We start from the raw sequence: 25,994 nt of genomic DNA on the forward strand, positions 1-25,994 counted from the left end.
AAGGACATTGTAAATTTTGAAGGAAGTCTGGTTATGAAAGTGTATATTATATATGATATCAGATTGCTTCATTTTATTTCTTATCACAGGCAAAATTGCATTAAATGTTCAGAAATCATGATGCATTGAATGTTGCTTAATTAACAATATACAGTAAAAAAAAAAGTTGCAGTAAACTCAATATAAGCATATTTTACTGTACAATGGACATACAGTACATTCAGTAAAACATACTTATAACAAAGTGCCAGGGACGGACGATTTTGATGTGTTATAAACCAATGCATCATATCTGTAAAGTTTACAATGGGGAATGAAAAATGACTTCGCTGTAAGTGTCAATTCATAATAACCGTGTTTGCTATAACCGTGTTTTACTGTACATGTAATAGTTGAACATTAGGGCTTTTCCCTCTTCTATTCATGTTTATTCTTTGCGTTAGAAATAAAGGAACATTATATAAATAGTGCCTGTTTGGGAGGGTAACAGTTGAAATTGACACCCAGAGGGAAACATTGTCATCCGACGTTATCCTCCCAAACAGGCACTATTTATTTGATTATACTGAATGTCTTAATTTTAAAGAATTTTTTACTGCTTTTATATCGAAATGACGTGAATTATACGCCGAACCGTACGCGCATGTAACGATTCGTTTTATTATACTTTCATGTTAAATACTGAAATCTGATTGGTTTAGACGTAGTTGGTAATCAGTTCTATTACCCTCAGCGTTAACAACAAACTTGGCAATAGGTAACACAACGAATAGTTACATGCGCGTAAATTATGCTTGTACGGTTCGCCATAGAATTCATTTCATTTCTATATAAAAGCAGTAAAATTTTCTTTAAACTGAACACATTCAGTATAATCAAATAAATAGTGCCTGCTTCACGTCGGTTGACAATGGTTGTCTCAGGGTGTCAATTTCAACAGTTAACCTCCCAAACAGGCACTATTTATATAATGTTACCAGTTGCCAAGTAAGTTGCTGAGGGTAATAGAAAAGATTATTAACTTCGTTTTAACCAATCAGATTCAGTATTTAACATGAAAGAATAATAAAACAAATTGTGATTTCATGCACTAATTGAAAAAAAAAGGTGTCCAAGTAGCGTAGTGGACAATGCACTCGCTTCTCACCGCTGTTTGATCCCCGTGATCGATAGTGGTTGCATGTGATAGGGTATGGTGGTCGCCATCTTGGACACGTGGGTTCTCTCAGGGTACTCCGGCCTCTTCCCACAACAGTGACCCCCTCGCGCTATCATCCGTGCCAACGATAGAAATTAATATAAGTTGTAGAACTTGTTTATCAGTCGTTGTAAAATAAATGAAGTTCATTTCAAAAAATCTTTTTATGGTTGTAAAGAAAGTTGTGCTTTTTAAGGCGTCGAGCTAATGCTCGAGAGCCTTCTAGCGATCGTCTGGATTGGCAATCGTCCAAATTCATGCACTGCACCGCCTTTTAAATGCGCATAAGAAATAAGTTCCTTAAAGTATCAAACGTATTCCATTTATGAAACTAAATTGTGTACAAAAAAACAACTTTGCCTACCTGGTTATTGACAACTCATTGCATAAGTATAAATTTGCTTAATCAAGAAATGGCGGATGAATACAATCAGGTGTAAAAATTCACTAAATATTATTTTAGTTTATCGCTTACATTTTAATTGGAGAGCGTGCCCGATAGAAATAAAATTTGCGATGTAAATTTATTTGTTATCGGGCACGGTCTCCAAAATAAATGTAAGCGATAAACGTATCTAGTGATTTTGTTGCTAAAAATAATCACGATAATGTAGTTGGTCTGGTCGAGCATTTTAGATAGCACGTGTTGTGGATTTGTTTGTAAACAACTGTACCATAGGGAATCTTGTTTCAAACGGGAATTGAAATAAATAAAAGTATGTTTTGTTATTATAATAGGAACATACTGTTAATGTATTCAAATCATGAACTTGTGAAAATTGTTTAAAAAAAATAATTTATTTTTGAACTTTGAAATTTCTTCGAATTTTGTAACCATAATGAGCTATTGAATTGTAAAAGCACCAATACCTATTTTATAAGAAAATAAACTTATTTTTGTTTTTAAAGCAGCACAAAACATAATTCATATACTTCTCTATTCTATGTCTAAAATTATTTGAAATACGAAGTCACAATTAAATTAACAGAAATTCAAGTTATTGATATCATTATATATAAAAGAAAATGTCTGTTCGACGCCTTTGTGGCTGTTCCGGCCTTTGATTTAAGATCTTTAAACTATGGCTATGCTTTGTCAGCAATGGTGGAATTATAGGTGTATCGTGACAGTTTATTAATCTTTAAGAACTCCATGCTCTCTATAAATACTTCAGATGCAGTGAATTAACCTGAAGCAGAATTCAATTTAGCACGCTGCTCATGGCATTAAATGGTGTAATATGTCATAAAATCGAGAGAATTTGAAACAAACATGTCACATATTATACAAGACGTTATTAAGTTGATCTCTGACAATCCCCAGAATTATAGATTGAGCATGAGATGTTTTCCTCCAGAGAAAAATTCGATAAAAGATTTAAGTCATCCCTGAGTTGATTTACAAAAAATTCAGCATGTCATCCTTGTATTGTAGTGAAGCTAAATCCCAAGGTGCTTGGATGTAGTTCTCTATTTGTAATTAAAATGTAGCAATGTTGTTTTTGAAAGATGTGATGATCAAGGGGCGTGCAAAATTAGAATTGATGGGAGTAGGTTTTATAACGAGACATTTTGATACCTTTATGATGTAAACGGTTTTATAGTCTCCCATGTTGTTCTCAATGTCAAGTGATTTTTTTTAAGAGTGATTTTTATTGATTTCCTGTTCATCTTATTTTTTTTCTTTCTCTCTCAATGATAGTTATGCAATTTGCTTATGCAACTTCAAAATTTGAAAGAAAGAAAAAAATAAGTGGTTACATAACTGCTTGGTTTGTTGTTTTCTACAGACTTCTCCATCTATGAAATCAAGTTTACTTTAGTGGTTGTATGGATGTTTAAATTTATTATTGGTAGTAGATAAATATTTAAGTTAAAAGGAAGGGGAAAGTTCCAAATCAAAAAAAAAAAAAAAAAAACACCAAAAAACAATGATGTACTGCATATCCGTTTTTTATTTGTGTCACAAAATATGCAAAAATGGGGCAACTTTTCTTTATTCGCATCAGTCATTTTTGTGAATTTAAAAGCAAAATAGCAAATGATATTAGATCTAGTTTGAATAAGAAAATAAGATCATAGCAAGAATTACCAGATATACGGAATATAGAAGTTTTGGATCTACCGCTAGATTGATCTGTCAGTTCATTCATAAATAGGCCAACCCATCATTTCTGGCAAAACTTATAAAGATAAAAACAAAAACAAATGAGATTGATGAACAAGAGGTCTCAGCCAAAAATGAGGGCAGGTGGTTGGAGGATCTTTGGTTGGTAATTTTTTTTTATGAGATGTAAGATATTTTGATGAGGGTAGATCCCTGCTGAGACAAGTCAAACCCTCCCTACACATGGATCTAGGAAAGAGAGAGAGAGAGAGAGAGAGAGAGAGAGAGAGAGAGAGAGAGAGAGAGAGAGAGAGAGAGAGAAGAGGAGAGTTGAGTTGAGTTGAGTTGAAAAAGAATAGGAAGAAGAATGTCACAGGCTGAGACTAAATGAATCCTCCTATCATGTCAGTTTAGGTTCTGAGGAGAGAGAGAGAGAGAGAAAGAGAGAGAGAGAGAGAGAGAGAGAGAAAGAGAGAGAGAAAGAGAACGCTCTAGGACTTGTCAGGCTTTCTGGATAGCTCTATCTTATTGCATGATAAACTTCACGAGAGACTCTGCAGGGTTACATTAACAAGTGGGAAAAAAATAGGAGGAAAAAATTGATAAAAATATTAAAATGTGAAGTTTAGAGGAAATGGTGATTATAGAGCTGCATGTACACACGCCGTCAAATCACAATCCAAAAATATTTCAAAATTTTTTTTAGTCATTAATTAAGATAAAGTACATTGTGATTGAAGATGATTGATTGATGCATGAATTTTTGCCAAGAAAACATGCAATGGTTGTTTTAAAAAAAATTAACCAAAAAAATACCATGTAAACACACACATGACGTGTACACAACTGCAATGCAGCAATATGTAAAAATCAGTATACAGTCAAACTTTGTTATCTCAGACTAGATTGGACTGTTTAAAAACTTCGAGATATCCAAGTTTTTTGAGATATCGAGGGTAAAATACTTAAAAATAAGAAGTTGGGACTTACAAATCACTTTGACATATCCATTGTTTTGAGATATCAGTGTTTGAGACATCGAAGTTCAACTGTAATTGTGCAACAAACCCAAGACCATACTTAATCTAGAATAATAATGCAGGGTTTGGTTAAGGTTATCTGTATTGTAAAATTGACAGTTGATGTTAATAACTATTGTCTTTGTTTTTGATATGTATATATTTTTTTGGTTTTTATCTTATTTTTCATATTGTAAACTTTTCCAGGTCAGTGATGTAAATGATGATGTCAGAAGAGTAGCAGTTACCTCCCTTGGATTCCTTTTATTCAGGTAAGTCTGCCAGAAAGCACAGATTTGTGATTTAGGTAACCAGTCTTGAGCATCTATGTAAAATTCAATTGAAGAAAATTGGGGGGGGGGGGGGGGGATAAATATAGAATTGAGACAACCTAGCTTTTTTTTTATTATCTTAGACCGGTTATTTTTGTTAAGTACTGTAAATTCCTTATAATACACAAGCACTTAATTCTGCATTCCCATTGTTTTGTATCAAATCTCGAGAATATTAAATCATGAACACAGAACATTTATCCTTATTTCTAGTAGTTCCCAACTCTAAGAAAATAAATGCGAGGTTTTAAAATCTGCGAGGCTTTCTTCTCGCGATTTTACGTGGATATAAATTCCTTGTGTTTAATTAGGAATTTACAGTAGTTGGCCATCCTTGAAAAAATTAAATTTTTGTTTGGAATTGCCCCTGGAGGTTTGTAGATCCAGGAGGGAGAAATCGAGGGATTTTTTTTTTCAAATTTGAAGTGTAACTAATAAAAAATTAGTAAAAAATTCAGATTTTCACAAAGAGAGTTTTTTATTTCTTTGCTAATAAAATTTTATCAGTGAAGGGTATTTTAATGAGGCAGGAGGCAATTCCAATCAAACAATAATTTTATTTTAACCTTGCGGCTCTTCATATTTTGTGGTTGTGGGTCGTGATTTTGGTGGTAGAGATTGATTTTCTCTGCGAGTTGTTTTCACCTGTCATGAAGAGTCATCCTATCAAGCCATTCTTTAAATATAGATACGTGGCTGACCCTTTTGGCACAGCGTGCAAATGAAAGTTCTAATATGACAGGAATATCGGCCATGTGACTGAGTTCTGCTGACGATTGACCACCGTAATTAGAGCCTTCGACCACCAATTTACTGCCGACTTTGACAGGTCTTTGTTGATGTGCTAACCAAATTTGATTAATTTTCCACACATATAAGTTGACAATGTATGGAATAGGGTGAGAAATCCTGACCACTTTGCAGCTAGCTCTAAATTGTGTCAGATCAAAAAGCTAAAAAAAAAAAAACCCCATAAATCTATAGGTGATTCTGTTACTGCTTTCATGTGTTTGTCTCAAGTGGGGATACTATAAAGGTATGAAGAAGCCAGTACAGAGAAGTCATCCTTAAGTGTGAAAAAAATGAACAGGAGATTTTTTCTCGAAGTCATATTGAGAAGTGATTTTTTTTGTTTGAAGAAAAACAAATTAATTTTTACTTCTGTTTGATGTCTTCTTTAAGGTGTTTGGTAATCAGATTTATGGAAATCTTTTTTGTTAGAGGTATATTAAACTTGTCGCAATGACTTGAGGTCATCTTACTCTAGTTCGGCCATTCCCATGTTTAGAGGAGCTCAATTTGCCAATAAAAAGATTGAGTTTTGTTTAACTCTGTCCAGTGCCAAATGTACAGCAAAAATCAAAGACAACGATAATTTGATAAGAAAGAATTGGAAAAATCAATGAGAGACGGCCCTTGCTATAATCAATGTTCTCTTGACGGTTTGCGGATGGTTGTCCTGCGATTAAGATTTGGGAGTGGCTAGTCCTCATTCACTGGTCTGTGTATCGGCAATCGCTGGCTTTTCGTAGGTTTTGTCGATTAACCTTGAATTGACGAGCAGCATTCATGATTTTTACAGATAACCGACAATAGAAGTACAAACGTTGCATCATAGTGATTGGAATGTTTTGTATCTTCCTTTTTTTTTCATTAAATCATGAATGAATCGGGGAAAAAGATTAGATATTAAAGATTTTTTCCCCTACTTACTCAATCCTTGACACATATCAAAAGCCAAAAAAAAAAAATCTTTCTTTTTTATGAATTAGATCTAATTTTAAAATTTAATGTATAAAATTTATTGTATAAAATTTATTGTATAAATATTATAAATTTTCAAATAACAAATTTTCAATTTATTAATTGTTTATTGTATTTTAAATTAAAACTTCAAACAATTTGGCAAAATTAAGAACAAATGTATAGGCAATCAGTGGTAATTCAAAATTGGATTTTAAATTATCGTTTTTTTTGTAATGGAAGGTAGAAACATTTGTATGTTTGCATGTTTGATAAAAACAGTTAAAAATTGATGTTTATAATTTTTAAGACGTGAAAGGCTGCAGAGATGTAGATATCAAAGACAAATTAGCAATTACTTAAAGAATACTAGTACATGTACATGTATAAGATATTCATATTTCTTGAATCCTTGACTTTTGAATGACAATCCTTGACCTCCATGATCTGACGATCACGAGTGCAGCCTATGTTTGTAATCAAACAATTTTGCACAAATCAAATTTTTGGCCATCGTGTTCCAGATGATAAGGTTTGACTGTACCTTTGTATTTATATAGTTGACGGTAAGTATTGAGTTCCAGATGATAAGGTTTGACTAGGCCTTTGTAGTGATATAGTGGTTGGTAAGTATTGAGTTCCAGAAAATAAGGTTTGACTAAACCTTTGTAGTGATATAGTGGTCGGTAAGTATCGAGTTCCAGAAAATAAGGTTTGACTGTACCTTTGTAGTGATATAGTGGTCGGTAAGTATCGAGTTCCAGAAAATAAGGTTTGACTAGACCTTTGTATTTATATAGTGGTTGGTAAGTATCGAGTTCCAGAAAATAAGGTTTGACTAGACCTTTGTAGTGATATAGTGGTCGGTAAGTATCGAGTTCCAGATGATAAGGTTTGACTAGGCCTTTGTAGTGATATAGTGGTTGGTAAGTATCGAGTTCCAGAAAATAAGGTTTGGATAGACCTTTGTAGTGATATAGTGGTCGGTAAGTATCGAGTTCCAGAAAATAAGGTTTGGATAGACCTTTGTAGTGATATAGTGGTTGGTAGGTATCGAGTTCCAGAAAATAAGGTTTGGATAGACCTTTGTAGTTATAGTGGTGACATGTACCTTGTGGTTCGCAGTGTTCTGAGATTGTGTCCTGTACGTGACCCGAGTTTATCGGGTGAGCTTGGGGGGAATAATGAATTGCAGTCTTTTGAGTGGACAGTTTGGTCTGATTAGTTGACTCTCATTTCCGGGGGATGTGTCGTCTTCGGGAAATTCCCCATTACTTTGTGCAGTCTTCCATTCTCTCTCCTGATAGGATCTACCTATTGTTCCCAGGCAGGGTGAACAAAATGGAGAGCAGTAAATGGCATCATTGTGGAATGGCTTCAGGGCCCTTCAGATTGACAATAACTCCAGTGTGATGGGGAAACAAGGGGATTATAAATCTACAGTTATGGCTGCTTTCTAAGAGTAAAACTGTTTTTCTTCCCTTAAAAGCAGATCTGAAGATTTTTATCGATGCAGAACTGTCTCAGACTTTAAAAGTCTATTTTTCATTACAAACTTACTTTTTTTTTCTATCAAATGTATAAAGTCTCTTTTTCTGGATCTGACTCATTTTCAGTCTGTTTTCTCTTTTTCATCTACCTCTCTGTATCAGGGGATTTTAAAAATTTCATATGCATACCACCTCCTAACAGAAACTGAAGCAAAAATTCACCATATTAGTTGTTCCTTTATTGTGTTGCAAGGTATGGAGAGGTACTGTGTGGATACAGTACAACTCAGTCAATGTCAAAGTAATGTTGATTTGGGTGGCTCAGGTATCTGTATCTGTAAATCTGCTTTCAGGCAGAAGGTAATATAGGATATATGTCAGATTGATAAGATATTACAAATCATAATTTCATTAATTAAGTCTGTTCCGACAAAGATTAATTATATGCTTTAATCAATGTAAAAATGAAGAAAATGATATTTAAGTTCGCTAATTTTTGGGGGGGGAAGGGTCTAAATGCACCAAATTGTTCTTTGCATGTTTAATAAGTGTAGGCCATGTCACGCCTGTATATTAAATTCTCAATGATAAAAATGAATTTAAGTATTTTCAATGATATAACATCACATAGTCTATGGAGGAAACTGTCTTTGTTAAAAAAAAAAAGGCCTTGCCTTTCATTAGTACTGTATCATAATATTTTGAACACTGCTAAATATTGAACCTGGGTACAAATATATTATGGCTGCGATATACATGTATTGAATCTCCCACCTATTTCAGATTCCCATTGGAAAGGGGGTTCATAATATAAAGGCCGTGATATATTGATTTTTTTTAAACACCCCCCCCCCCCCCCCAATATTTCCAATTCCCATTGGAGAGGGGGCTCAAAATATTATGGCCGAAATATATTGAATGATCCCCTCCTATTTCCAATTCCCATTGAAGATAGGGTTTAAAATATTTTGGCTGTGATATATTGAACCCTACTTTGATTTCCATTGCTATTGGAGATGGGGTTCAAAATATTGTGGCCACTATATATTGAATCCCCCTCTACAGACAACATGTATGCAGACTCTACAAACCTCTTTTTCCATCCTTTTACTATTAAGAAAATTCTAAAAATATATAATTAGCTTTTAACATTAATTTCAATGTAATTTAAGAAATAAATTGCAATAATTAATATTTAAAAGGAGCAATATTTTTATGATTAAAAATTAATTAAAGTATGCATTAGTATGGGATACATATGGGATAGCTGTTATCTGACACTTTATAATGCACCTAATTGATTGAGCTAATATTTCTCAACAAGAAGTAAATGAACAAATGTAGGCATATGCAACTTAAATTCATTAAAAATGCTAGGTAGGGAAATTAGTTGTTTCTAAAATTTCATCTCTGAAAATTTTTGTTCTTGTACATTAAACTATGATAATGCAAACTTCATTTACTGGGGGGAGGGGGTGAAGTAAACAATTTATGTAAAGTACATGGTCATTTTGATTCTGCAAAGTTTAAAAGAAACAAGTTTATTTTTGTTCAAATTACTAGTGTGGTAATTCGATTGAAAGACAAAATGTTATAATTATAGTATTATTAAGACCGATTTGTATAAAATATATTGCAAATTAATTGCATCAAGACATTGCAAAATAGTCTGCGTGAACATTGTAGATCATGGAAATTTCAAGAAATCTAGTAAGTAATTTGTATTAATTGAAATGGTTTGTGGCAGACTGTTGTAATCTAAAAGACTTTTTGATCTCTTCCTTTCAAAAGTTTGTACAACTTCTGCTTAATTATCGTAATCATCCAGATAAATTACGAAGATAGTGTTACACAACACAAGGGGGAAGTTAGTGTGTTCCATGAGTCACTTTATATGAGAGTGGGAGGTGTTATTATTGATGATCAATTGATGATGTACACTTAGAAGCCCCCTAAATATTCATGGGGAGCTGGGCTTAATAGAAACAGGTGCCCATGTTATGATATCAGACTTTAGACTTTAAGTTTTATGCATGTATTACAACTCATTGTTTTTTAACACCCACATTCACACCCCTCATCCCCCCCCCCCCCCCCAATTGATGTCTTCAATTGAGTGTTAATATGAACCATCATAGTTTCCTCACCCGTAACGTGTCCCAATGATGTCAGCCTGGTAACCCACCCACCACCCACATCCTTTTTCCCCCTTTCCACCACACCCCATCTCAGCTCTAAGCCAACATTTCTCTCTTAGATTTGGTGATTTAAATCTTTGGTTAATTCTTATTGCACAAATATCATAGGCATTGTAAGTTGAAGAAGTTTTAATTGATTCAGACATTTTTTTTCTCCGATGAACATATTTTCCAAAACTGTACAAATGTATAAATAATACATGGCATAAAATTTGTTAGAGAAAAACTATTATACTCTGTGACTTAAATGGATGAATTTATCAAAACAGAACTAATATCTGACAGTGAAAGAAAACTAGAAAATTCAAAACAACAGACTTTCAAGTGGTTAATGTCATAAGAGCTGCATGTTTACAAAGAATAAGAAATTAAAAAACTTTGCCTGATATTTAGACAAAGCATCGCTAAAACCCATTGTAGTGGTGTATGGCTTCTAGCAGGGATTGGTGTTGGTTTTATTGCTCAGTCGGAGTGCTGTTTGGAAGGAAACAGAGATATAAAACCTTACGACAATCTCCATGAAGACCACATGTGGTGGATCTAGGGTTTTTTTTCTTTTAAGGAAGAAAAACAGATGGTGGATCTAGCAGTTTTTCTTTCAAGGAAAAGAAGAAGGAAGTTCAGTTTAAGTAGGCCTCTGAGGTGTCAGCCATATTGGTTGTTAGACATGTTGTTATGAAGTCTGTGGCACTTTAATTTGTTGTTCCTTGTAATCAGGCTTCGTTTTTTAATTCCGCCTTTTTCACATTTCAAAGTTTTCAGTCATTAGGCATCTAGCACAATTTGGGTAAATTTCAACTGTTTTTCTTTTTCTCCTGAAGAAAAAAAAAAAAAAATTCAGAACTAAAAGATGTGTGCATGCATTCAAATTTATCTGAGAAGAAAAAATGACAGATTATGTTGCTGGTATAATAGCACTGTGAATCTTGTCTGTGTTACAACTGAACCCTTGAATCTGAAGATGAATTTTTGGAAATAAAGGCAGATTTCTAACTGTGATTGGACAGAAACGAAGCTGATGTCATTTCATTAAGGGTTGCTTGGTTCTCTCTCATCTCATTAGCACCTGTCACTTCTCCTTTATTCAGCAAGGAAAGGTGGAAATCATTAGCTATCCATTGGTCTGTCACAGACCATCATTTCACAGGGTGCATAGTACAGTGGCGGGCATTGTCGTCACTGTATCGGTAGAACCTCCAGTACGGGTGAACTCTTTGAGCAAGCTGGTTTTGTCTGATCCAAACCAACACCGACATCAGACAAAACCAGGAAATCACCCATCTTCTGTCATGCCCAAGAAATGGTCTTTGATATGAATATAGCAAATTATGAGAGTATGTGAGTGTAAGGTTTTTTGTACTGACAACAGCTCTATAAATGAATCATAAGCAGTAGGAATAAAAGATATAATTATTATAAACATAATGGTACTGGGGCCGGATGTTGAAGAATAGATCTGTGGCCAGCAATTTTGTAAAAAAAACTGTGCAGTTTTTGGGGTTTTTTTTGTTTAGATTTCCTCTGAGATTCAAGGTTTTAGATCTCTCTGTTCTTTGTTTTCTATTAAACTTCATTTACGATCTTACTAGAAAAATTTCTGTTGGTCTGTTCATTTTTATTTGTTTAAATATTCTGTCGAAGATGTTAAACAACAAACAGTACAATAATCAAAATAATTCGGTAGGCCTTTGCAATGAACCATACACAGATGTTTTTTAGGAGTCTTTGTAGGACCTCACAGCAGTAACGTTCTATTAGGTTGTCTACACATGCACACCCACACCATTCTAACAGCTGCTGCAAAATCTTCTATCAAAGGTTTATTTCTCCCCCCCTCCCCTTTCAGGCATATTTAATGACTTTCAAAGACAAGAGTCCCTATCATGTACATGCTAAGTATTTGTTTGAAATTTGTTCAGTAAACAACTGTTTATGACATCCAGAAACAAATTAATTAGTGTTTATGTAGATCCCTATACACTTTTGATTAATTAAATCAAGCTGGACTTCTTTAGTTGACAGATAATTGATTTCATGATTCTTGCAAAGATTTTTTTTCCTTTTCATTAGACGTAGAGGAAAAAATATTAAAAAATCATGATTTTTCATTGCAGTTCCAAAGTAAGCAACCTTTCAGTGATATGCAATATTCTCGGACTCCTTTACCATTTTTTAAGAAAACAAAGTTGTAACTTTGCTCTCTAAAAATACTTTTAGAAATGTTATTTTGCTAAAAATAGAAATTTCAGATTTTTTTGGTCCATTAGACATACACCAGAAATAAAATAGAATTGAATTTGTATTTTTTCGAGAGATATGAAATTCACCTTTTATCATTTATTTTAAAAAAGGGTTGTACCTTTGCTCTGTAGAATAAGGCATTAACTCAACTATTTGTAGCTGCTTTGAAATGTTGCTCTTCTAATTAGACCAAAAAATATGAAAAAAAAATACCTTACAAAATATTATTTAAAACCTTTGAATAACAAAAGTCATCCTCCATCATAGTGTGGATAAAAGTCTGTTCCTTTCACATTAACACCATAGGTTGCCATGGATTTTCGGAATTTTTGCAGGCATTTTAAATGCTTTAGATAATGTTATAAGCATGAATCGGACACAAACACTTTTAAGACCTGGAGACTACAGGCTCTGATCTTCCTTAAGCTGTCTGTTCTGTGGGTTTTTTTTATCCATTAAGGCCTCAAATTTCTCAATCCTTTCTTCACAACACTTTATCCATTGCATCTAATATATGTATATGATTTCTTTTATACATAGATACATGTTACCCCCCTTAAATGTCTTTGTAAAAAAAAAATTCAAAGTATATTGGTAATATTCTGTGTTAAAAATTGACTTTTGTATGTAAGATCAGTCTGTGTATATCCTTAAAACTCCAGACAAACGAGCTATAAAAAGTGTAATCTATAAAAATTATGTTTATATGAAAGATGAGATATCAGAGAGATCACAAAGGGTCACTGCCTTGATCTCTCAGCATGTGTCGTGCAAAGTCAAGATATCTAGATACGAGGGACATAATATGTCATGTATGGGATTCTGGAAAGTTGAAATTTGCAGAGTGGTTGAATTGATAAAATTTTGGCATTTAATAAATCTTTGAAATTCAAGAAAGTAAAAAATGCACGGATTTTTACTGTTTTATCAAAGATGATATCTGACTTTCATGAGAGTAAATTAATTTGATGATACTTGTTTTTATGTGTCATCAGTAAACCATTGTATGAATGCATTTATGAATGCTTCAGTTCTAATAGTTCCTCTTCCATTAATATTATTGCTGCACAACTTAAGATGGCACTTCCATCATCTCAATGCCATGAATTCTCCTTCTTGAGCTTAGGGCTGGCAGTAATTGAGAGCATTAGAAGAGCTATTCATCTATGTTTATTGCCTGCAATAATGATGAGACAATGCAATAATGATGAAAATTGTATACAATCATAAATTTTCTACCAAGGAACGCAACAGACGTAACAGCTGGTAGAGTACCTCTTAATTAAAAATTATATGAGTTTTCTTAATTATCAATTAAAAGTTGTTTGGACTGTCTCTTTTATTCCCGTTGCATGCAGAAAAGACAATGTAGACCGAGCATGCTAGACATTGTTTCATATTCATAGTTCATTACAGACTTGGAGGGGAAAACCCCTTTTTCACCTTTGTGCACTAAACCTTGTTTTCTTACAAAAGAGTTCCAACCCCTAATTAGGTTAGGACTGACATCTCCTTATTCTATACACAAGTTGGCTGACATTTATTAGCTGTATTCTAGCTTAGATAAAAAGAAAAAAAATTCAGAGATGTTTTTCTACCAACTTATTAACACAACTGCGACCAGGGGTTTCATAGAAGATCTAAAAGTGTCTGTGATAAAGGTCAAAGGATTTGACCTCTTAGACAGTTCCGTGGTATCTTTTAAATAACACATATATATACTGGTTAGGCCTTCTGGAAGGAGTACATTTCACATTGATGAGTTTAAGTTTAAGAAAAAAAAAGCAGCCATTATATGCATGTTGCCCTTTCATAAAGTCAGTACTGGCACATACTTGATATATCCAGTATACATTGTTGGTCTGTAAAGTTTTTCTCTGAAGTCAACATTTGGATGAAAATATATGATATGTAATTTTAGTGCTTTAAATGCATCATACAAAAGTGCATGTATCTACAGGTCAGAGGTTAAACCATTAAATGTCAAGGCCATTTTAATTGAGGTTAAGGTCAGATCAATCAAGCATTTACATGTTAATGATATATTTTTTTTTGTAATAATAAATCATTTTAGAACCAAAACCGTATGAGTTTTGCTTTCACTATTACTGAATACATTACCTAACATCTTCTCCTACTACAGACAGCAAATGTTGGATGCTATCAATTTCAGCCATTTAGGTATTATTGCACTTGGCTGTGCATTCAAAGTTACCAGTGTGAAGCAATAGATTGTCTTTAATTGGATAATATTCACCAGCACAGGGTATAAATTAAGCTCAATTTAGCACTGTCTTGAAGTTCATGTTTACCGAATTCTTCTTCCTGCATTTCTTCCCGGGCAAAATAAGAAAGGATAAAAAACCTAAAAGAATTGTACTGAGATTGGTTTGTTGTCCAGCAATTTTACTGTCCCTTAAAAGCATGAGCACCAAGAGAATCAGTTAGCATCTCCTTAATGTCTGTGCTACTGGAGAGATAGTTGGGCTTTACATGATCTGGCTTCTCTGTTGGTGTTATACAAATTATATTGATCCAGTCCAAAAGACATTCAGCTTATCAGGAGTTTTATCTATTAAATCACTCCTCAGCAAAATGGCGCTTGGAGACACTTTGCATGGTTTCGTTTTAATTAGTCGCATATAATCAAACTCTCCTAACACAGATTTTAAAGCTTCTCGGTTTTTTAGCATTTTCCTTAGGGGGGATATGCATCAATGTTTAATGGGGTGTTGAGGGAAAAAAGATGGTCGCTTTTTAAGTTACTTTCTTGAAAAGCCTTGACTGTAGATATGATGTTCTCTCTCTCTCTCTCTCTCTCTCTCTCTCTCTCTCTGGCTGATTTAACTTAGAGAAACACAAATACACTAAACTGATCAAAGTCAAGGAAATTGGCTAAATTTTAGAAAAGGAGGGGGGGGGGGGGTTCTACTGATTTATTTGTACTCACTTGAACTGAACTTATACCTTAAAATAAAAACAATGTTGTGAATAAATAATGGAAATATAGTAAAAAGGCTACATTTAGATCAAAGGCTCCAATAAGGAGGGTTAACTAGGTGTAGGTGTATAAACTTTACCCTGAATTTTTTTCTTTTCAAATGGATGATATTTCAACTGAATTCCTGTAGTAAACTCTAAACCGAGGGATTTGATTCTATAATATGGTAATTATTCATGAAGTAGCACCATGTTAACTTGAATTTAATGCGACTCCTCCGGATGATCAAAGACCCTCTTATTATTCCATTGTATTCTACAGTGTTTGAGAACGTCTCTTGTTATCACAAGAACTCTTATTTAGTTTTAGGCTTGATTAATGTAGCATTAGGTGCTGTAAAAGTGGTTATTTACACTGGTGATTAAAGAAATACCTGTTTTCTATTGTCAAACAATACGAGTTGGTATTAAATACTCGAATGTGTGATATACCTCTCTAAAGTTTTAATTTCTGTACCATACCCATGGAGGTATTTTCTGCGTAACTAGTGAAAATTTCCCCCCACACCAAATTAACAACTTTTACAGTATGACAGCATCCAGTTTACAGTATCAGCATTACCAGTAAAACCTCCATGTTACCGACTAGCAACTACATTCAATTTTACACTGTGGCTATCTTTGGTATTTATACTAATATTCATTTAGATATGATATGTTGCTAAAACATTGTGCCCTATTTTAAGAATGGTTACACAAGTTGCCCCTATGAATGGGATATTCATTTTCTGCATTGCACATACCCTGTGCTCCCTTATCGTGTTTGGTACCCAAATTGTACCATGTAATGGCTTACATATCCAATTCACTGTTCCCATGCATAATGAATTTACTTTTCCACCTAACAATGTTAGGTATACAATAATTTTCCCCCTTGAAATTTAATATTGCATATGCCAGAAATCACCATTTCTCTGATTGTAAAAAAGTGAAGTCACAGTATAAATTCAACATTTATTGAAAGTAAAAGTGTAAGTTAAAGACAACATGTGAATTTTTTCATCCAGAGGTTTGATGTCATTGGTAAATAAAGCATTAATGGCTGTTTGCAGTCATAAAATGATTTCACAGTATATTAAAACCAGCACATACATATACAATTCAAACACTCATTGTTTTGTATATTTTTTACTAAAAAAAATTCATACATACTACTTAACACATTGATTTTTTCTCCTCCATATTTTGATTATAAAAATTGTAAATGAATTTGAATTTGAAGAAATACATTCAAATAGGTAGGTTGGGTTTGAGGTTTTAGAAAAACTCACATAAATGGAGTCAAAAAATTTACGTGGCAGAATTAAGTTACAAGGGAGAATGATGATTCATTGAAACTTGTCCACAGTATCGCTTTCTCTCGGTATACGACATGGGGTAACTCATAACCGTGCTCCGATCAGCAGCCCGAAGAGAACCGTTGATGCAGATGTGACATTTCAGGATGCGAATGAATGCACGGCGGAATGCAGTGTTAAACATTGTGTATATGATCGGGTTCGCCAGCGAAGCCGTGTATCCCATCCACACAAACACTGACATCAGTTCAGGCGTCACGTTCTGCATGCAGTGCTCACACGTCACTGAGAGAATATTCACCGTAAAAAACGGTGTCCAGAGTATTACAAAGACGGCAAATATGATTCCTAGCACCTTAGAGGCCTTGCGTTCGTTGGTGGTGGCTCGCTTGGACATAACAGGCATCATTCTCTGAGACTTGTTCAGCCTGGAGAGCAGGCGGTGAATGGTATGAGTCTTCAGCACCCCGTTGTTTAGTTCATGGCCTGATGAACTGTGATGCTTACTTGTCCCATTACAGAGCTGACGACTGGAGCCATTATAGAGTCGACCACGGGAACCGAGAAGCGGAGTGGAGGGACTGGACGATTTTTGATTAGGAATAGAACACATGTGTAGGGTGTCGGGCCGAAGTTTTATGGTCAGGCATTCCGAGCTCTCAGACGTTTCCGAGTGGTCATTTAACGAATCACCTGATTCAGATAGAGCAGTGGAATGACGACTGCATGTGCTGATGTCAATACTGGACTGCGACATTTTGCGACTTCCGCAAGGACAAGATAATGTCATTCCATGTGACGTAACATGTTGAACATTAAGGAGACTGGTTTCCGTAACACATTTTGAGAATGCTGTGTGATGGTTGTTGTTGTTGATAGCCATCGTGAATTGTTGCGATGCCTCGGTTCTGGGAATTAATTGACAGTCGCTGCGCGTTAACTCATCAATGCATGAGTCATCATCATCACAAGCATGTTTTTCACTGTTGTCACTAATTTGTTGCAAATGCTTCACAATTAGTCCCTTATTATCTCTGTCATCTGCTGAATTTTGATGGGAATCGTCAATCTTTGGCTCTTCATGAATTTCTTTGCTCCAAACAGATTCTTCAGATCCTGAGGGAGTGAGTTTTGAACTTTGAACTTGAGCAAGAAAATGAGATCTGTTGCACACAAAATCGTCTTTGTCAAAGTCGCCTTTTAGGATTTGATCCATTTCTTTCTGGATTTTGGAATAATTTTCCTTCCATTCCACAAGTTTGAGGTCCTTTTTCCCAATGTCGCTACAGCTGTGGAAATGGCTGTTGCCCGAACAAGGGACGAGGTTTGATATGATGGAGTTAGAAGTATTAACGGTTGAGCATGACACTGCTTGGTGTACCGACACAGAAGCCTTCCCCAGTGACCGTTTCACTAACGAATCGTTCGAATTTATGCGCAAGAAATTGTCTCCGCGACCAGACATCAGAGGATAAGACCTTTGAGGTTTTCTGCAGATTGAACTGTACGATGAAGGTTCTTGATCGGCCAGAGTTTTTAGACACAACATGGACGAGGCTTTTTGATCTAGTTTTGAATCCCCTTCAGCGGTCGATTTTTCTTCCATTCGTAGTCTCACAACAGGATTAGATGGTTTAATTTGAACCATGTCCAGTTCATTTTGTTCTTTGACATTATCCACACACATAATGCTATATTTAGAATGAAACTTCTGGCTTGCGGAAGGATTTGGTAAGGAACATGGTCCTCCATTGGGTAGGAGTGTGGTCTGACTTTGCAGACTACTGTCACATTTTGGGGTATTCAGTAGCGTTCCCAGCACGGATGGGTCACTATCACTTAATGCATTACTTTTATCTTTGTCGTCTGATGGTGGACATAAAAGTGTTTTCAGCTCGCACTTTTCGCTGTGTTTCTGGAGGGCTTTTAAATCGGATCTGTCAATGGTTTTCATGAGCTTCTGGTTTTTCCAGAGAATCCTGATGGTTAGAATATAGGTTATCAGCATGATAGTCAAGGGAATGTAGAAAGCAAATATTGAACCATAGATGACAAAGTCACGAATGGCCGGAACGCACTGTCCATGGTTGAAAACTGAGTTTGTGTCGCTTATTCCGTAAACACAGATGGGACTACTTATGGTGATGGATACTAGCCATACAAACAGAATCTTCAGAGCAACCGTCATTTTGGTCTTGTTTCGGCCATATTTCATTGGGTATTTGAGCGTAAAGTAGCGGTCCATGGACATGGTACACATATGCCAAATGGAGGCTGTACACATCAGAACATCCATGGTGACCCAGAAAATACAGAACTCCGGACGCAACGGGAAGTCCCCTGTAAGACAGAATGTAGAGTTTCTACAATGGATGATAAACTGTCAGGGTTAGGGTTAGGGTAGTGAGTTATTTTAAACCTATTATAAACCTATCAACCTATTATAAAAATGAATGGAGTTACATATTAATATATGATTGTTGTAAATAAGGGACAATTATTTTAATTATTATATAATTTGCTCCTAGTTTAGTATTCTGCAGTCTAGTAGCCTCAAATTCCTTTGGCTTGGCCCCCCCCCCCCACACTCACCCCACTATCAAACCCCACCTACACACAATCACACCTGACCAATAACTTTCAATGCTTAGTTAAGTACATTCACGAAATCAAAATATGATACCCAGAAATAAAAGTGATAGAGCAAAAAGGAAGGGTTTGTAGGGAAGTTAGAATAAGTCAAATAAAATGTCTTTGTCCATGTGTGGGAGGTGTGATAATTGAAGAGTAATTGCCCTCAATGGTACAGCACACCACACCCACAAACTTGTTTACAAATCGGGTTCATCTGTGACAAAATCGTGGGAGCAGCAAATATTCCAATTAGCATGCAACATAGAAATTGATCTTGCCCGCCAATGTGTCTTTTTATTGTCAAGCAAGCAAATTTAAGATTTCCCGGAACTGGAGATTGCGGGCCGAAAAGAAAGAAATCAGTAGAAAATAACGTTAATATATTGATCCTGAATGCTTGTTATCTTCACATTTATTTCTTGCCAAATTTTTATTGCCGAAAGAGATTTTATCTGTAACTGGTAGAAATATGATGAATTAAGAGAATGACAGACATGCATTGGTTCCCCTTCACAGAATTCATAAAGTTTAATGCACTCTGTAAGAGTGAAATATTTTATTGGATATTCCTTTAGGGCAGTACTGTACCTCTTGAGAATAATTAAATTGGAGTACGCTGAGTGGACAACATTTGCAGAGATTGGACCGCTATTGAGAGTTTAATCTAATCACAAACAATAAGTGATTTTCAGAAATAATATCTGAACAGTTATAAAATCAGAAAAGATTTGAGAAAGAGAGGAATTCATGTATCTGAAGAGAGAAGTAAACCATTGTTAATCAGCTTTGAGAATGATATATGTACCGTATTTCACGGAATTTAGGTCGATACTTTTTTCCCCTGACATGTGGACCTCGCCCTATTCATCGCTTCGCCCAATTTATGTTTTTTTTTTTTGGCTGGAATTTTGCAAAAATTTATGCAACCCTCCAATAAAATCATGAGTGTTTACTGTAATACTGCTTGAATTTCTGTGTAAAAATCGTATGGATTTTAATCAATATACTGTAGTAATTTATCATTTAAACAAAATTAAATGTAAATAGATTTATTTCTTCTTACATTTCTTACTTAGATCACTGACTGAATCATTAAATGCTGTCATGCATTTTGATCGTGTGCTTACGATAAACAGGAAATCGATTTCGCGCGGTAAAAGTAAAATGAGAACCGTACAAAGGGTATTTACGGGGGGGAAATATCGTCGGGTAGAAATAAAAAAACAAAACAATTTGTTTTCGTAATAGAATACATGAACAAGTTTTTTTCTGTATATTCAACATAAAACTTTCGATGAAATTTTAGCCAGGTGTCTCTGAAATCAGTCTGGGTAGCGCTGACTTTATTTATACACAGTTGAACTCTCGGCACGTGCTACTCATGCCTGCAGGCTTCAATAAGATCAGAGGTTGACTCGTGTGTATATACACAGTAAAAAGTCACATAGAGACACAGGGTGGCATGTGCTACCGTAGTCATGCCTCCAGGCTAGGTAACTATCCCCCGGTTAACACCAGTTTGTACACATGGCAGGGAAGTATTAAAAAACGATCTTTAATTAAAACCGGCCGTACTGAATTATTTGGTTTGAAAATTTTGACGCAATTTCAGACATTTTCTTACGATGTTTTCAAGAAATACATTTATTTCCCTTTTGTTTAAAACTGTGAAATAAGATTAAAGGCTACTATATGATAACGTTATTGGTTTAAACCATTTATTCATTAGAACTAGCGGTAATTTTTCGACCAATTCTTCGAAGTCGACCTATTTATACTTTTTTTTATTTTATGGCTAAAAACGGCCTCCTTCGCCCAATAAACCGTATCGACCTAAATTCCGTGAAATACGGTAGTATGGTTATCAAAAGAAGAAATTTGAATCTATTGCTTGAATTAAGAGAAAAGGAGCGATGACTTCTGCTTTGAGAGAAAGAGAGAGGAGAGAGAGAGAGAGCATGTTCTACTATTCATAACAGCTTTGAGTTGATCTTTATCATCTTTGTGATTTGGCTACAGTATTACTTATATTATCGTTATTATATGGTTGTTTCTAGTCCATACACATAAATCATAGGCAGAATGTCATAAAAAGAGCAGAGATTGCAATTGACTAAAAATTGGATATTGAGGAGGAAAATATAAAAAATTGGATATTCTTGTTGCCGGCATATGCATTTCTTTTAATCAAAGTCCAGATCATTAAAGAACGTTATCTCCTGGCGGGAAGTCGGGGAGCAGCGGGATGCATTCTGGAATTTTTCATAGTGAAAAGAAATGTGTTGGTGCTGCAACATTTTTCAGTATCAAACCATTGATAACACTGATAGTAATCACAAAGCACGCCAAACATTCAGTAGGGCTCCGATAACGCAGGGAAAGGTTTCCGATACCAATGAATATTTGATTACTTTGTCGCACTTTATTAATTTATCATAAGTAAAAGATCAGAAATCTGTTGGGGATCTTATATTCTCTGCATGTCCGCAGCAAAAATGTTAAGTGGTTTTTTTTTTTCTCTCGCTTCTGTATCATCTCTTTACAGATTCTATGAAATTTAAATTTGATATTAAATTGATTTTTGTGATTTTGATTTTAAATTTTTTAATGTGTGTAAATATCTGGTCATCCATTGATACTGGTAATGAATCTTTTTGCTTGTTATCAGAAAACCCTGACATTTTAAAGATGTTACCAATTTGGAAATCCCATATAGATATTAAAAAAAGGAAGAAAAAAATTATTGTACTATATCAAAAAGATTAAAAAAAATAATTGATTTTCGCACTAGAATTGAATCAACATATTGAAATCCATTTCATAAACCAAGAATTAATATCCATTATTTAAATTTCTATCCAGTAATATGTTATAAAAACTTGATATTGATTTTGAACTTTAAATCAAATGCGTGATTAAATTTAATTTGTGAGATCAATTCCATATCCCAAGGACCTTGATGACAAGGAGTTAATAAGTGAACAAAATAACCCCCCAATGTATCACCCCAGGGATTATTGCAAATCTATCAACTTTCATGATCAGAGCTCAGTAAAAGATAATTCCATCTATTTACTCATTCCCTTCCAATCTTCTTCATTTTTGTCCCTTTTTAACCCCGAACAATCCTTTGGGCATGGTCAATTTTCAGAGATCCCCACGAGTTGTTTCAGACTTTTTTGCGTGTCATTGTAATATTGATATTTTGCTGACTTTAGTGAAGCTGTAGGGAATACATTAATGTTCAGAACGATTTGTAAGCTTCAATTTTGGCATGTTATCGCAGAAATAATTCTCTGAGAATGGAGGTTTTTGGGGGACATGGATGATGTTTATAGCTTGCTCTCTGACTATATAAGTAGCATCTCGCATTAATGGCGGATGTTAATAAAAATCTATCGTACAAAGGACTAGTTTCATGCTTCTCAGTCTGCAGCATTTATTAACAGCTGCATCATTCATGGCTTGAGGATTTTTTTACTTTAATTGTCTTTCTAAGTAAATAAGCACATTTTAAAATTCAAATTAATTTTCTTCTCCAGTATTTGAACTCCTAAGCTCCCATTTTTACTTGATTCATTTTTAGATAAAGGTTTATAATAAGTTGGGGTTATATGCTTGTAATTCTTATTTCGAAAAAAATAATGTCTTTAATAACCAACATGGGTCGTTATGTATTTGCATTTTAAACGTACAGCATCAATCTACATTATTTAAAGATGTTTACAGTATGAAAAAGCATGTATCAATGAAATTAATATATTTGTCTTCTAAAAGTGCAGAGCAAGTATAGCTCTTTCGAATCACATTATCTTGAACATCACTTTCACAAAAATTAACGCTTTTGAAAGTAAAAGATGTTTGTAATTGTAACACTGTGCTTAACTGAATGCAGACTGATTCTTTCATCCTCCATGTCTTTACATACATTAGATCACAGACTCCTAATAACGATGGATGGGCAGTAATAATTTGGCCTGATCAGATTATCTCGGATTGAGGTCTCTACTTATGTACATTGATTGGATTTCAGTTTTTGTAGTGTACATCGGGACAGGAAGCTGCCGTTTAGGGGTTGATCATCTCGAAGGTCGGGGCCAATGGTTAACCACCTTGTGTGATTAATATCATAGAATATTGTGGCCCCCCCCCCCCCCCACCTCCTCATTTGTATGTGTCATATTATGTAATGATTTGGAAAAACTGCTTTGCTGCATTTTTTAAACAAACTTTTATCACATTTTGAATTACATTTTTTCTTCTATTAATCATATTATAATTGAATTTTTTTCACATTTGTTTAATTGGAGTAAAAGGTGGATGCATAAAAATCCCAATCTTGGGATAAATTTGAAGGAAAATATGAGCCTTCGAGGAAATATTATGTCTGATGCCAAGTCCTTATAATGACTTAAAAATATATTTATGGCCTCAAGCAGGAGGAAAAACAAGAATTCATTGAGGAATAATGAGTATTTTTCACAGAGTTTTTATTGAAATACGATACTTTATAGTTGCTGTACTTGTTCCTCTAAGAGTGATGTACCAGTTATTACAGATCTGTAGGGAGGCAGCAGTATCTGTAGACCCGCGTAAATCTGACTACATTATATTGTCAACAGAAGTTCTAGGATTGCAACAAGGAAAACGATGGAAGATTAATTTAACAAGTTTATGATTGCTGCTATTGAATTAATCCGAGTCTTTTTGTGGTCTCCTGAGGGTTTTTTTTTATGATATGTGGGCAATTTCGGAGTATTTGGGTGAGAAATCGCTTCTATTCTCATATTTGCATCTGTTGTTCAGTTACTATTATTTTAGAAATAAATATCGAAATGGGATAAAGCGAGAGGTGTTATAAAGAGAGAGAAAGAAAGAAAGGAAATTTAAACCCACTTATAGAGATATTTAGTGTAAAGAGAAAATGATTGTCTCTAATGTGTAGACAGAAAATTATCAATTTCTGATAATTCATGTGGAAAATAGAGAGATTTGAGAATAATTGCTAAATTGCCAATACCATGAAGTTTTGAAATTGGTTGAAATTTTTCTCAGAGGTTTTATAACATTGCTTTTGAGCACATAACTGACTTGTAAACATAAAGATTTTATGTTTGTAAATGAAAATGAAAAAAGCCAATTTTGGCATTTGGAGAAATCCTTTTTGCCAATAAAAAAGACAGCAAATTAGAAATAAGTGGGAAATAATTTACAATGTGATACTTTTGTGATTATATAGATTCATATCTGGAATATAAATCATTTTGATTTTATCAGATTTTTCATTTCTCAAACTGATAGTAATAGCAAATTTTAAATAATTTTATATCTGAATTTAAAACATCATTATTAATAAGATCATCATAATTTAAATCATAAATTAGTCATACCAAAGAGTTCGACTATCATTCCAAACGGCATCACCAAAATCGAGACCAAGAAATCGGCTATCGCCAGCGACATTAGGAAATAGTTGGTCATGTTCTGTAGGCGTCGGTCCCAGATCACCGCTAGGCACACCAAAAGGTTCCCCAGGGCCGTGCAGAACACGATGAAAATGATGGCCAGCACCCCCCACTTAGGGGAGTGAGGAATTGATTCATTGATGGCCGTGGAATTCACTAATGGGGAGGAAATATTGTTAAAACTGGTAATGTCGTACCCTCCAACATGGTCGGAAAAATTCATTCTGATTTTAGGGTGCACCTCAGTATGCAGGGTTAGGACAACCTGCATCGTCTCCAGAAATGGTGACATTGGTGAATGATATTTCTTCCATCACATCTCTGGGTAATGCAAAGTCCAAAGTCAAAGATTTCTTTTCGCCTTCTTAAAATATTTTATAGTTCTCCAATGGAGTTATTAAACTCCTTCTCCAAATGATGTATTATTCCAACTCACAACTGTGTTAACTCCTTGGGAGTTGAACTTGATTGATGTTGGTGAGCTTTTAGGAAGAGCTTCAGAGCTGCTGAAGCGATGCAATGTTAACTTTTGGACTATGCAAGAAGGCATTAGAGTATTGAGTCATCCTCCACCAGTTGCTGCGTGCAGGGCTCTTCATTGGAGCCATTGATTTTGATATCCGCCAGGTGTGTCTCCAGTTCTCTATGATGTATCGGACTCTAATTGGTCACATTTTGCAGAAGAAAATGGCTATTACTCCCCCTCACAAAACAGCTCACATCTTTTTGGTAGGAATTCTGTGGAGCTAAACTAAACCAACTGCTACCTACCATCTTAGTCTATCCTTGGCTAAATTGATAAATTATTTTGTTTTTTTGCTCTGTTCATCTGCTTGCTTTCATCCTCTTTTAAGCTCAGTAAGCTGACTGATTCAGATAGATAATGAAAAATTTCTGTAGGTTTTATTTATCAAAGTTTTGTAGTCGGTTGAGTGACTTCAGATTTTGGTCTTCTCTGCATCCCTGTGGTTTCAATAAATTTCAGAGGAAGCTTCAGAGAGTGTGGAATCTGGATAGCATTTGATTTATAGTAATCCACAATCAGAAGAACTGTAGGATTTTGTAGACTAAAGTCTCCCGAATTTGAACCACCCTAAATTATTGTTCTCTGCCCGACAAAAAGCAGATATTGAAACATTTATACGGTTGAGCATGGGGCATTTTCTGGAACCAGAATTCCTGGCATATATGTTGGATATTGTATTCTGTGCACTCAAACGACTTTATAAATTGATTGAAGATCAAGTACGTATCAGGAACGTTTGCACA

At 34.7% G+C, this 25,994-nt stretch overlaps 2 protein-coding genes across 2 annotated transcripts in view; one reads left to right on the forward strand and one right to left on the reverse strand.

The window, feature by feature from the left end:
- The window catches only part of LOC105330688 (26S proteasome non-ATPase regulatory subunit 1), a 99,224-nt gene that overhangs the window by 19,162 nt on the left and 54,068 nt on the right, over positions 1-25,994 (forward strand). The window contains exon 21 of the mRNA XM_011432555.4: positions 4,532-4,596. Within this exon, the coding sequence (XP_011430857.2) occupies positions 4,532-4,596 (65 nt within the window). The remainder of the gene's footprint in view (positions 1-4,531; positions 4,597-25,994) is intronic.
- On the reverse strand, positions 16,365-25,598 carry LOC105330686 (dopamine receptor 2). The gene is made up of 2 exons (XM_011432553.4): positions 24,651-25,598; positions 16,365-18,966 (listed from the first exon to the last, which is right to left on the reverse strand). Exons 1-2 carry the CDS (start codon positions 25,015-25,017, stop codon positions 16,637-16,639), a joined length of 2,697 nt encoding a protein of 898 aa, XP_011430855.3. The 5' UTR covers positions 25,018-25,598; the 3' UTR covers positions 16,365-16,636.

This window comes from Magallana gigas, chromosome 8 (assembly GCF_963853765.1).
Source record: "Magallana gigas chromosome 8, xbMagGiga1.1, whole genome shotgun sequence".
Classification (NCBI taxonomy): Eukaryota; Metazoa; Mollusca; class Bivalvia; order Ostreida; family Ostreidae; genus Magallana; species Magallana gigas.